This window comes from Chiloscyllium plagiosum, chromosome 19, assembly GCF_004010195.1.
Source record: "Chiloscyllium plagiosum isolate BGI_BamShark_2017 chromosome 19, ASM401019v2, whole genome shotgun sequence".
Taxonomy (NCBI): Eukaryota; Metazoa; Chordata; class Chondrichthyes; order Orectolobiformes; family Hemiscylliidae; genus Chiloscyllium; species Chiloscyllium plagiosum.
This window is the reverse complement of record NC_057728.1, coordinates 6883805-6896896: the sequence shown is the minus strand read 5'-3', so window position 1 is coordinate 6896896 and position 13092 is coordinate 6883805. Positions and strand designations below refer to the sequence as shown.

The 13092-nt window shown below is 41.1% G+C and overlaps 2 protein-coding genes across 2 annotated transcripts in view; both read right to left on the bottom strand.

Moving 5' to 3' along the window:
- The window catches only part of ipo8 (importin 8), an 89574-nt gene extending 89189 nt beyond the window's left edge, over positions 1-385 (bottom strand). The window contains exon 1 of the mRNA XM_043709009.1: positions 102-385. Within this exon, the coding sequence (XP_043564944.1) occupies positions 102-185 (84 nt within the window). The 5' untranslated portion in view covers positions 186-385. The remainder of the gene's footprint in view (positions 1-101) is intronic.
- Positions 386-5460: 5075 nt separating this feature from the next.
- caprin2 (caprin family member 2) overlaps positions 5461-13092 on the bottom strand; it is a 56292-nt gene continuing 48660 nt past the window's right edge. The window contains exon 20 of the mRNA XM_043709008.1: positions 5461-6208. Coding sequence (XP_043564943.1) covers positions 6168-6208 — 41 coding nt within the window. The 3' untranslated portion in view covers positions 5461-6167. The remainder of the gene's footprint in view (positions 6209-13092) is intronic.

Below are 13092 nucleotides of genomic sequence, written 5' to 3'. Positions count from 1 at the left end.
CCCCCGGGCGGTGGGACCAGGCCGAGACCACGATGACGAGCAGATATAAAATCGCACGCAGCCCGAAAAGCGGCGGTTAAGCGAGTGAGGGGGCTGCCCACCTGATTGAGCTCGCTCTCGGCCGCGATCCTCTGGCTCGGGTCGATGGTCCCCTTCAGCGCCTGGATGATCCGGTTCGGGTCCATGTCCCCGTGGCCTCCGCCTCCGCCTCCTCCCTGTCTGGCCTTGACCGTAAACCGGGGCGGGCGGCCACTCGGCGATCGATTGTTGTTTCTATTTTTTTTCGCTTTTCCTCCCTCCGCACCCGTGCGTCACTCGCGTCGCTCAAAGGTGGCGCCAAACACAAAATTTAAGGGGCTCGAGCCGGCCGACGCTAGGTTTGGAAACCATGGCAACGCCACCCGTGGCCGTCATTCAAGCCTGCCTTACGGTGACGTCATCGAACGGCGAGCCGCATGATGTCACCTCATGACAAACGTCGACGTCATAGTATGATATTGCGTTATGACGTCATGGTACACCAGACGGGTGTGTTGCCCAATCGAAAGGCTGGTATGGCGTCATCGTACGGACGCACATGTGACGTCACCGAACGGACATTTCGCATGGCGTCACCTGCCACAAGCGAGTTATGGAGATGTCCAGCATGGAAACAGACCCTTTGGTCCAACTCATCCATGTCAAATATTCTAAATTAGTCTCGTCCCATTTGCCAGCACTTGACCTCTGTCCCTCTAAACCCTTCCACTTCACATACCTATCCTGGCCCTGTTATGAAAGGAGTTGCTTTGTGCACAGCCAACCCATTTTCAATCACTCATAGCCTCCGCTACCACATATCCAGCTTCTCTTCCATTGTAACAATTCTTTTATCTGCATATCCTTTTTTCTTTCTCTCTGGACTCCCTCTCATGTACTTCCCCTCCCCACCCCACACTTTGTCAAAACCACATGGTTCCCACTGCGTGAAAGTGCAGTGAACCAGGCATTTTGAAATACAAAGAATGTCCCGAGTGTAAGCCACATTTATTTCAGGTCACTAATCAACAACCATGTGGCCATCTTTCTATTTGGTATTTACAAGTTGTAGACATTAGTAGTAACGTTTATCCTATCACATTTGACAGGCTGTTTGGTGTTCGTCAACTTTAATAATCCTTTGGCTTCACAGGACTTCACGTAAATGAGTGCAATTCCTCCAAACACTGCATCTGTGTTCACCAAGGAACAAGATAACTTATATGTATTCATGCGGCATCATGCACCATGGTTAACAGAAAGATTTGCATAGTGACTTGTGGGGTGGCCTTTGTTTGGTTAAGACTTTGCAAACTATCGTGTGAGTCTTGTGCTGTACATACTCAATAATTCTGGTCTCCTTCCTATCGGAAAGATGTTGTGAAACTTGAAAGGGTTCAGAAAAGATTTACAAGGATGTTGCCAGGGTTGGAGGATTTGAGCTATAGGGAGAGGCTGAACAGGTCCTGGAGCGTCGGAGGCTGAGGGGTGACTTTATAGAGGTTTACAAAATTATGAGGGGCATGGATAGGGTAAATAGACAAAGTCTTTTCCCTGGGGTTGGGGAGCCCAGAACTAGAGGGCATAGGTTTAGGGTGAGAAGGGAAAGATATAAAAGAGACCTAAGGGGCAACCTTTTTACGCAGAGGGTGGTATGTGTATGGAATGAGCTGCCAGGCGAAGTGGTGGAGGCTGGTACAATTGCAACATTTAAGAGGCATTTGGATGGATATATGAATTGGAAGGGTTGGAGGGATATGGGTCAGGTGCTGGCAGGTGAGACTAGATTGGGTTGGGATATCTGGTCAGCATGATTTAGATGGACCAAAGGGTCTGTTTCCGTGTTGTAGATCTCTATGACTCTATGATAATAATGCACTGAGGTTATAAAAGGCACTACATAATTTTTTTTCTATTGCACTGTTTAGCATATAATATATATGGTTTACCTCAGTAAATAATTAAATTTGCAAATAAATCTGATTCGTGGAAGTAGCTGCTATGCGTGGATGATTAGCTTACATGGTTAGAATGTAGTAGAAAAGATAACCAAGAGTGTGGGCTCAACTCTGTACTGACTGTGATATCTCATGGAGGCCTAGCTCATTAAACTGGTGTGTTCTTGTTAAGGGTTGGTACCAATCAACTACTTGTCTCCAGTTACTTTTAATCAACCATTCCAAACATGTTAAGACACACTTCCAGGCCAAGTGTGTCTTGAACCTGGACCTCTAGCAACGATTGGTCTCTCTGTAACAGACTGTGGATGATTTTTATTCATCTTCCGAAGTGACTTCTAGCGTAAGAACATCCTATCAAAGCACTACCTGGTACCAATATTTGGTGAAAATAAAGATAATTGATACTGAGGCACACTAAAAAAAAAGCTTTAGGCTAATAAGAAATATAAGGATCATGAATGCACCAAACAAATTTATAATCCGGTTGTCTTCCCAGAAACTGAAGTTTTCCTGTAAAGTTTGAATGAAGCATCTTGGGAGAGTGTCGATACCGAACATGCAGCAGAAAGATCAAAGCAGTAGTTTCTCGAAAAGGTCTGCTTTGCAGATGGAATCACCTGAGAGTTAACACAGCACAAAGCAACAAAGTCTATCAGTCAGCACCCTGAATATTGTGTGGAGACAGGTTAGCCAAGAGGTCAAGCTGCACTGAACAACAGTAACTCTTACAACCATCCTTTAGTCAGAGAAATAGGATACAGCTTTTATTTGTCAAGGTAATAGATCCAGACTAATGACATCTTCAGCAGACGAATAGTCAGCTGTTCAGCCAAATTAATTCTCATCTTACTTTCAGTAGCAATATAGGTTTATTCAAAAATCTGACCAATTAAGAATTATGGTTCAACTATTAAGGATTTCAAAAATAACAGAATGAAAGGAATGATAAAAAGGGGCTGGACATGAATCTATGAAGCACCAAATTTAAGGTCTTAGGTGAGACACACAGAATAAGAGGAAGATCGATGTACCAAAATTCTCATCACTTGCAAAATAAATTCACCTGCCATGAATATTCCGAACATTTCAACTCCTCCTCCCACTCTGCCAAGGACATTCAGGTCCTGGGCCTCCTCACCGCCATCCCTCACCACCCGACGCCCGGAGGAACAATGCCTCATCTTCCGCGTCGGAACCCATCAATCCCAGGGCATCAACGTGGACTTCATCAGTTTCCTCATTTCCCCTCCCTCCATCTTACCCCAGTTCCAAACTTCCAGCTCAGCACCATCCTCATGACCTGTCCCATCTGTCAATCTTCCTGCCCGCCTATCAGCTCCACCCTCCTCTCTGACCCATCACCTTTACCCCTTCCTCCATCCAGCTTTTGCACTCTCAACTAAGTCCCACTCCCTCCCATTTATCTCTCCACCCCTGAGGCTTCCAGCCTCATTCCTGATTGAGGGCTCCTGCCCAAAACGTCAATTTTCCTGCTCTTCAGATGATGCCTGATCTGCTGTGCTTTTCCAGCACCACTCTAATCTTGACATGAATATTCCAGTCAAAGCGACCTCCTGAAAGTGAAGAGGTTCAGTCCAAATGAATTACTTTCTCATGAAAGGCTTTGTTTGGAGTCTGACACAGTTTGACACCACTGCAGTCCCATCCTTATCTACTTAAGAGCTAAGAATAAATACCAGCTCTTTGAGAAAGATTCGTTGGTCTCTTCAAGGGAAGATAGCAGAAAAAGTGTATTTGGATAGCAGACCTCAGATGTTTTATTCCCTGTCATGATAGAACAATAATTTCTTGGGGAAAGTCATGCTCCATGTAAAAACTAATTGTTTTTGTAAACAGCTTAAATTATTTACGTTAAATACAGTGTTTTTTAGCCAGCTATTCTGTTGCTACTGCATCATTTCTTGCCACAGCACACTAAAAATTATGGATTTTGCATCATAGTGGATACTGTACTTGCTTACCTCTGCAAATGTGCACAGTAGTAAGCACGACTGAACAAAGCTAGGAGAGAGTCAGATTTTAACAGAGCTTAAGAATGTATCTGAACTGGTGACATTCACCCTCAGTGGTCAGTTTACCTCCCGTGTGATGCATTTTCCTTTGTGCAGAGAATTCATTAGTCCTGCCGTGCTGAGACTCAGGGGGATGTTGTGTTTAGAACGGGTTTGTGAATCTCCTGTTCATCACCCTCTCCTTGAAGTTTGGTAAAAAGTGGAAAAAGTCCACAAATTTCCTCTCTTGCCAGAAAATGGCAATATAAACGGCAATAGCCTGTGTGGAGTCTCTGAAAATGCTTTCCATCCCATCAATGGTCATCGCTCCCTTTTTATTCAAGGAATATATGGGCAAATGCAGAGCTACTCTGGCAAGGCCAGCATTTACTTATTCATCCCGAACTGATATTGAAAAAGTGCTGGTAAGTTTTATTCTTGAATCACTGTAGTCACATGGCAAAGGAACTTCCTATCATTCTTATTAGGTAATTGTTGTTAAGTTCCATGATGACAATAAAGGAATATATTTCAAAATCAGGAGACTTGTGAGGTGAACGTGGAGGTGGTGTTCCTCTGCACTTGCTGCTGGGCCCTTGTAAGAGGTGGAGATCAGGGTGTTGGAAAGTACTGTTCAAGGCACCAAGTTGCTGCAGTGCATCTTGTCGGTGATAAACACTGCTTCCACTGTGCGTCATTGGAAAGGAGTTTAATGTGACAGATGGGGGTGCCATTCAAATGGGCTGCTTGCTCTCAGTGGTGTTGAGCTCTGACTGCTGTTGGAGCTGCACTCATCCAGGCAAATTCCATCACACTCCTGCCTTGGGTCTTGCTGGTGGTGGAAGGCCATTGATCTGAAATGCCATCTCTTGTTTCTCTCCAAGATGCTGCCTGACCTGCTGAGTTTTTTCAGGTGTCTTGAAAAAAATTATAACTTTTAGCAAACCAGTTAAAAGTACAGTGCACATGAATGCCGCTTGAAGCATTTTACTGAAGCCGACAAAGGTAGAAATGACCACTAGAAGGCCTATGTGTATGAAGTGTAGGACACAAAAAGTCAAGTTTGTTGAGATGTTTATGGTGGAATGGAGAATAAATGGAGTGGAAATAAAGATCTGTCCTAATCTCCTTCAATGGCAGAGCAGAGCAGGTTTCGAGGACTGAATTGTCTTTCCGTGTTAAGAGTGTTCTGAAAAGCAGATAATGTTTGCTGTTTTGGCTGCTTGCTGAATTTCCAACCGGCGTAACAATTTCTATTTACATCAGGGCAGAACAGAAATGATATCCTAAGGAATCACAAATCTAAAATTCCCACCTTCTAAGTCACTAATTTAATTTTTAAAAGAAAAGAATCCTCCAAAGTGGTCCACTGAAAATTACGCAGTCAGGTATGGAGTCACATTTCATCCTGGATTATAAAAGGCAATTCAAATTACAAAAGACAGAGGCAAAGTGAAAAATCAGGGAGCGGGGTGGTGGGTTAGTTTTATTTCTGCTACAGGACCCTAATTTTTGAGAGAATATTTTATTGTCTTGTTCCAAACATACATTTAATGGCTATAAACATAATCAATGTACATCCAGAAAACGGTGATATACCATTTCATGTAAAATCTGAAATGTCTCAATAGCAGAGTAAAACTGCATCCCTACATATTGCAAATTGACACAACTCACATTCAATGCAGATTAAACAGATGACAGCATAGAACACATTCCCCGAGGGAAAAGAGGACCGTACGAGCTACCGTATAATTAATAAGATTGTTGCCCTTCTCATTTCATAGCTTTAGTAAAAATACTTTAAGTGTTTGAATGTAAGCAAGGCATCAACAGTGTAGCTGTCTTTACAATTCAGACACAAAAACATTTCCACAATAAACATCTTGAGCAATTTAGCAATGATTGTACCACTGGCATGATGTTCCATGCACCCTTAAGACACTGCTTTTCTCAGGCTCCCAAACTGGTTCAGCAGATGAAGTTCAATTTCCCTGAAGTCTGAGATGTAATGAGAACCAGCATAAGGACATGTCTCTATACAGAATATAATATGCAAGAATGTGGCAGTGTTACACACACCACCAAGACGGTTTTTGTTTGTATATTTTATCAAGACTGTGAGAAGTATGTATTGTAAACTGCAAAACTGTGCAAACTTGATTGTGGTAGTAATTTACTCATGCGTCTGCCTCATTTGTGGTAAGATGCCATGGCCTGTGAAGAGAAATGAGCCCAAGTCAGTTAGTTCAGCTTTTCTGTTCAGGGTACCTTGTACAATCCATTAAATTGAAGCGGTCAAGTACTGTGTGCAAATGTCCTACTGAAATATTCTGGCCAACTGTCATTTCCCTCAAGCCAGTGATGGGCCATATTGTCAGAATTAAGCAAATACCAAACGTCATACTCCAGAGATGTGCAATCCAATGTAGGACTGAGGGAGTGTTACTCTGTCAGAGATGCAAATCTTTCAGTTGAGACATTAAACCAGGTCCCACCTGCCTTATGAAGTGGAGGTACAGATACCACGACACTATTTCGGAGACGCAAAATTCCCTTTGTCCTGCTCAATATTTATCCATTAATTTTTCTGTGCAGAAACTGACTACAGCATTTCCTATATTACGATGACATATTGTAAGTGGTCAATTGGCCATAGAATGCTTTGGGATGTTCCAAGGTTGCAAAAAGACCTTCTGGTGCGCAGCTTTGTGTTCTGTGACTCAGAATCATCTGTAACTGCGTGTCTGTGCATTATATTGGCCATTATGTTTTCTTCATGGGAAGTTTGTTTGTTTAAGATGGAACATGTAAGAGGAAACTGTATAGGAATGTAAATATAATCTAAACAACCACGGTTCAATTTATGATTCACTGCTTTTGTGAGACCCTCCAAATTTGAGAGTGCGACACATGTCCAGGAGCACAAATCTGATCATTGCAGGGACAACCCAGGTCACCCCAAAGGGCTCACAACCACAAAGAGCAAGTATGGAACCAGCACATTTGAGCTCATGGTGCATAAGTTAAAAAATAATTGCACCTCTATTTCCAGCCATTAGCAGCAGCTTCTCAATTCTTAAATTGCTGAGGAGGCTCACATTTTCAAAGTTTATATGGCTTGATATTTTAACATATTTCTTGTTGAAAAGTTGCATCAACAACTATTATTTAAATATCACCCTTTGCAATTGCTCTGTTGATCAAAATGATTGCACTTTAAAAAAGACTGAATTTTAATTTCAGTTTAGCCAATTTAATAGAGTCACGTTGGACTCAAAACATTAACGCTGTTTCTCTGTCCACAGCTGTGGCCAAACCTACTGAGTTTCTACAATACTTCTTGCTTTCACTTCAGATTTCCGGCATCTGCAGTATTTTGTTTTCGATCACATATAAAAGCCTCAGGATGGTTAGCTGTTGAAGTTTTGGCCTCTTCACATGTTTCTACCTAAAATCAAGGGACTGGTGTTTTTCATCTTATTGACAGCTGCACCATGGCTCTGGCCCCATGATGCATGTTTCACTCACTCAATATCTGGAACTGGAGTGGTTGAAGCAAGTTGAAGCAATTATGGCAAAGCTACATAAGTACACAAGGGATGAACAAGGGATTTGCTGATTAGAAAGGAAGACAGGTTTATATAATGCTTTTCAGAACCACAGGATGTCTTCAGGCACCTTTTTTTTTGTTAGTTTCAAGACCCAGCCCATTCCTAATTTTCTTGAACTATGTGGCTTGCTCAGCAGTTGGAGGGTAGTGACATTACTGCAGGTCTGGAGTCACATATACTGAATTAGTGATTAATTGTAAGATATTAGTGAACCAAATGTATTTTTACAACAAGCAATAATGAGTGCCTTGAAACCTTTGCTGGAACCAGGCTACACTGGTGGGATTTGAACCCACATTCACCAGAGTCTCTGGAATAGGAGGTCAGTGACTCAAGATATCACCATCTCTGCTTTTAAGAGAAAGTCAATGTTGTAATGTAGCAAATATGGTAGCCAATGAGTGCCCAGCAGACTCCCACAGACAGCAATGAGACCATCATCAAATAACATCTTATTTTGGTGATGTTGCTTGAAGGTTAAGTGTTGGCCAACACACGGGGAAAATCGCCCCTGTTGATCTTCAAAATAATGTCACAGGATCTCCGACACCCACCTGAGCAGTTAGTTAAACTTGGTTTAATATTTCATGCTAATGAATGCACTTCTGGCAGTACAGCACTCATTCAGTACTGCCCTGCGTGTGTCAGCCTTGATGTGTGTGCTCAAGTCCTGGAGTGGGACTTATATATAGGACCCAGTGAATCAGACTTGCTACAATGTAAATACTACGTTAAACTCAAGCAGTGATTTTCATTAAATCGAGTGACTAGACCAATGCTGCAAGACAGCAGTTATGCTTTGATCTACTCCAAAGATTAAAATAACCGGGCAGCCACATCCAATTTTCCATCTGCTCATCCATATTGGAAATAAGAGCTATTGCTTTTGGAAAGCGTGAGGTGGGCGGGGGGGAAATAGATGGGAGAGGTATAATAGTCGAGGCAAAACTACTGCCAGACTAACAACAGAAGCGTTGAACTGAAAACATAGCTGCATGAGGAAACCTCAGCGTTGGGGGATTTTTTTGTTTTTCTCACAGTACTCCGCATTCCACCAGACAAGTTGCTTAGATCAGCAGTTTGAATTGAACAGTTCTCTCCATTAATAGCATCAGATGGCAGATAACCATTCTACCCGTTTCACCAGCTCCCTGGTGAATCTGCTTTCATCACTTTTTCAGCCAGTGCACTCCAGCTAATGAGATCCTAGCACATTTTTCTTTCCCCTTTTAAAAAAAATACTTCCCAGGTTACTTGTGTGAAAGAGGTTGCAAATTATAGAAATGTGCAGACCTTAAAGTTTGGTTTACAGTCAGAACATATGTAGAGCTATTTACAGAACAAGGATTGCAGCACATCAGCTACAGTGATTCCTGAGGAAGGGCTTATGCCCGAAACGTCGATTCTCCTGCTCCTTGGATGGTGCCTGACCTGCTGCACTTTTCCAGCAACACGTTTTTCAGCTCTGATCTCCAGCATCTGCAGTCCTCACTTTCTCTCAGCTACAGTGTGACTTATTGTCCAATCGTGATGTATTTGTACTGGTGTATCGGTTTACTTAGAGTGGGCTTTTGTTTTGAAATAGCCAGATGGAATTATTTTAGGATAGGAGATTATACCTAGATGCGTAGGTTGATTGGTCTGTTTTGTTTCAATCCTCAAACACTTCCATTATCTTTTGCCCCTTTTTCTTGCCCTCTATTATAACTGACACATACAATCTTTGCTCCTCAATGTTTGAACTGGAGCAACAAGGAGGCATTGGCAGGCTTTTGAGTTTTTTTTAAAAAATCTATTCTAATCTAACCTTCCAACTCCCAAAGTGGAATGTTTTTAAATTCTGTTGATGTAAGCACTGGTAACCTCTACTTTGATATAAATACTATCTTTAATTATGGACACCACCAACTTCTTGAGTCTAGTCAGCAATTTAATTCTTTATATTTAGACATAACGGCCATTTTGTCTGACTGCGACAGGTCAGAAAACCAAGACCTTCAAAAATATCTCTAGTGACTATCACCCAGAAGTAAATGGTTGATCTGGAAAAACCGGAGAGAATTTTCAAATTAAAAGCTGCTTAGTTAAACTAAGAAATTAATTTAAATACTGGAGTTAATTTCTCAGTTAAACACATTAGAAAATGACTATTTACAGAATTTATTGCATTGATAAATCTGATCTGAAAGCAATGTTTTAATGGAGGTGTTTAAAAAGGTTGGACAAAGAAGAATCATAGTAAACTCAATCCTGACTCTGTTTCTCACTTCATTGATGCTGCTAAGTTTCTCCAGCACATATAGACGTCGAATACTTACAATATCATTTAGCACGATGCTACGGCGTAGACACACAGCTAATATCAGAGTAGATGTGCAACATTTATAGCGAACTACTGACTTTTAAAAAATCGCTAAAACAGAAAGTGAATGATTTTAAGATGTCATAGGACTATAGTCATGTCACATGAGCAAGCAAATATTTGGCAGCTAAGAGCACAGTGGGTGAATATCAACAGAAAGATTAGAAAAGCAAAACCTTACTTAAAAAGTGGGGAACTACAGAACGCTGTAGTTGAAAGATCTAGGTGCCCTCACACATGAGGCACATTAGCATGCAGCTATAGCAAATAATTAGAAAAGCAATGGAATGATATGACCTCTGATGCAAGGCGAAGGATTAACAGTAGGGAAATCTTGCTTCAATTGCACAGGGTATTGGAATAGATCACGCTGAGGGAGCTGACCATATTGTGTCTCTAATTAATAGGCATATGGGTGTAGCAAGCCATTTTGGAAAGGTGCTATTATATGGATTGAAGTGGCTGCCTTCTCAGGAAATGTCATGTTGGGTGGTCAGAAAATACTGGAATTTAAGAGGAATGAAAAGGTGATCTTATTGAAACATTAGACACAGAAATCTTGTATCTTATGAATTATCATGAAACTCTACTCCAGAAAGTTGTCAAAGTGGACAAAGATCTTTGAACTATGAAAGGGGACAGCAAGAGCATGATGCAGAATGATGGCAACAACATAGGACTTGGAGACTGGTGATCCTACCTTACCTTACTCAAAATGTAAAGTACTATAGATGCTGGAGAAACTTAGCAGCATCAATGAAACGAAAAACAGAGTCAGGATTGAGTTTACTACGATTCTTCTTTGCCCAAAAGAAGAGTCATGTCAGACTCTATAATGCTACCTCTCTCCGTAGATACTAGAAGACCTGCTGACTGCCTACAGCACTATTTTGATTTCACCTTGTCTTGGTTGTTGATGAGCAGTGGTTATCCTCAAGCTATAACAGATTGTCTTCCTTTAATGGAGGGGTTTGGTTACAGCCCTCTGTGGACCTAGAGCTAATTATCTAAAATTAGGGAGAGAGTAGAGGGTGATGAGAAACATGGGAGACAGGTTGCTGACCAATGATTATCTTACAACTGAGAATTCTGAGAAGAGAATGCAGCAGGTCAATATGGACTCGTTGGGCCACACTGTAGGGACTCTATGCTAGGAGTACAATACTGGTAGAGGACACTCTTCCGGATAGCAATTTAAGCTGTTTCCCCATGACAGCACAAAAGCTTTCGGAATTTAAAGAACAAGGGAATTATCCATTAATCAATGTGAAATAAAAAAAAACATTGTCACATTATGGTTTGAGAGAGTTTCCAAGATTACAATTGTAACCACTCTTCAGGAGTTTCACTGGCTACGAAAGGGCTTCCTGAAGACAGGACACTTGCATAATAAAAAGGCAGACTTATTTGAACTAATTGGACCCAGATAGGAGTATTCAAACATCCCTCACAGCCAAAACGATATATGCTCAGCTGGCAAGACGGAGTTTAGACAAGTTTAAAATACATATAGCAACTTTACCTCTTACTGCGAGCTGAAATTCAATTATTCATTCAGTTAAAGGGCTTCAAGATCCTATTTTGTGTATTGCTTAAAATTTATTTTCAGAATGTGAAGGACATCCTGGCCACTAGCTTAAAACGTAAATCCAACATCAAATGAAAACTCTTATATGCTTTGGGGGAAAAAGGATAAAAGGAACAGAGAGAGAAGTAGTCAAGTGTAGTAAAGATGCAGTAGATGGATGGGGGTCTTAAAATGTTTTGAGTCAACAATTTTTCCAACAGCACCGGTTCACAGTTTCAGACGTTCTAGTTTGGCTTTCTTTTTAGTTTGCATCATCGTCTCTGCTAGTGAGAGTGAGTGGGAAGGAGGGCATGCCTACAGAAACCTGAAGGAGCAATGCTAATGGAGAAATTTCAAAAGATTATAAAAGATACATTAGCAAAGATCTTTTGAAGGATTGGTCAACATTGAGAGATTTGGCAAATTAAACATTGTTAAAGTTGCAAGTGATTTAATTTCTTTTTTATCCATCTAGAATTTTGGTCATCAGCTGCTATGGTGGAATTTATCACATCAGTCAAAATGCGAGCAGTATGTCAGAGCAGGTTGAACATGGACGGGCCCAAAGTCTGATCAGTGATACAATAAAATCTGGAGGAATTGATCTTCAATTAGACCGGGAAAAAGCAAAAAGAAGAGTTACATAATTAGATAATGTTGAGTAGTTTCTGCATTTGTTACCCTGACTTTAGTCACCTGCTCCTACAGTAACAATTAAATGCTCAAGTTGCAATGAAGTAGGTAGAGATGTACTATATCTCTACCCACTGCCTTTCAAGCATACAACACAACCATTTAAATAGTTACTGCAGCTATACAAGAAAATAGTATCCTGCAGTTTTTTGTCACATTGTTGTTTTTAATATTTGAGATTTATGTAGATCCTGTAAGAACAAAAAGGCCGACAAGAAAGAAGAAGAATATTTTCCTTCTCTCTCTCCACAATTGGTTTGTACTCTGTTAAACTACTTAGCTGCATTGCCACACCTTTGGAACATCCAAGCTGTGCTCCAAGTTGCACACACACGATCTACAGTTCCTATCGGCTTCGGGCAAATCGGGCAAAGTGAGAATGGTATGCACCCGAGCTAGAGGTTGAGTTTTCAAAAAGGAGGAAGAATGATCCTTCCTTAAGGTGGAATTGTCACGAAAGGATGCTAGCCCAGTGGAAAAAAAAAAATCAATCATTCACATGCTGGAATCAAACAAGTCTATTACACTACCCAAGCTCAAAACTTGAGCTAGTCAGTCAATGAATAAACCACTAAAATCAAAAATATATAACCAACTTTTGAAAGGGTGACATCTGATGCTACCTATTCCAGGCCTGGCCAAAAAGGAATAGACCAGAATGCTTAAACCTGGGAAAAGACTGAGGCAGCTGTTCTTGTTGTTCAGCCTTCAAAATGTTTAACCTTACTGTATCCACTTGTATTTCCATAGCTTTAAATGAATAGCAGGGGTGCTTCCCTGAAACAAAAAGTGAGTGGCACACAAGGAGATATTGGATCAGATCATCCTAAAAAAAAAAGTAGTCAGTGCTAGATTTTGCTCAAAA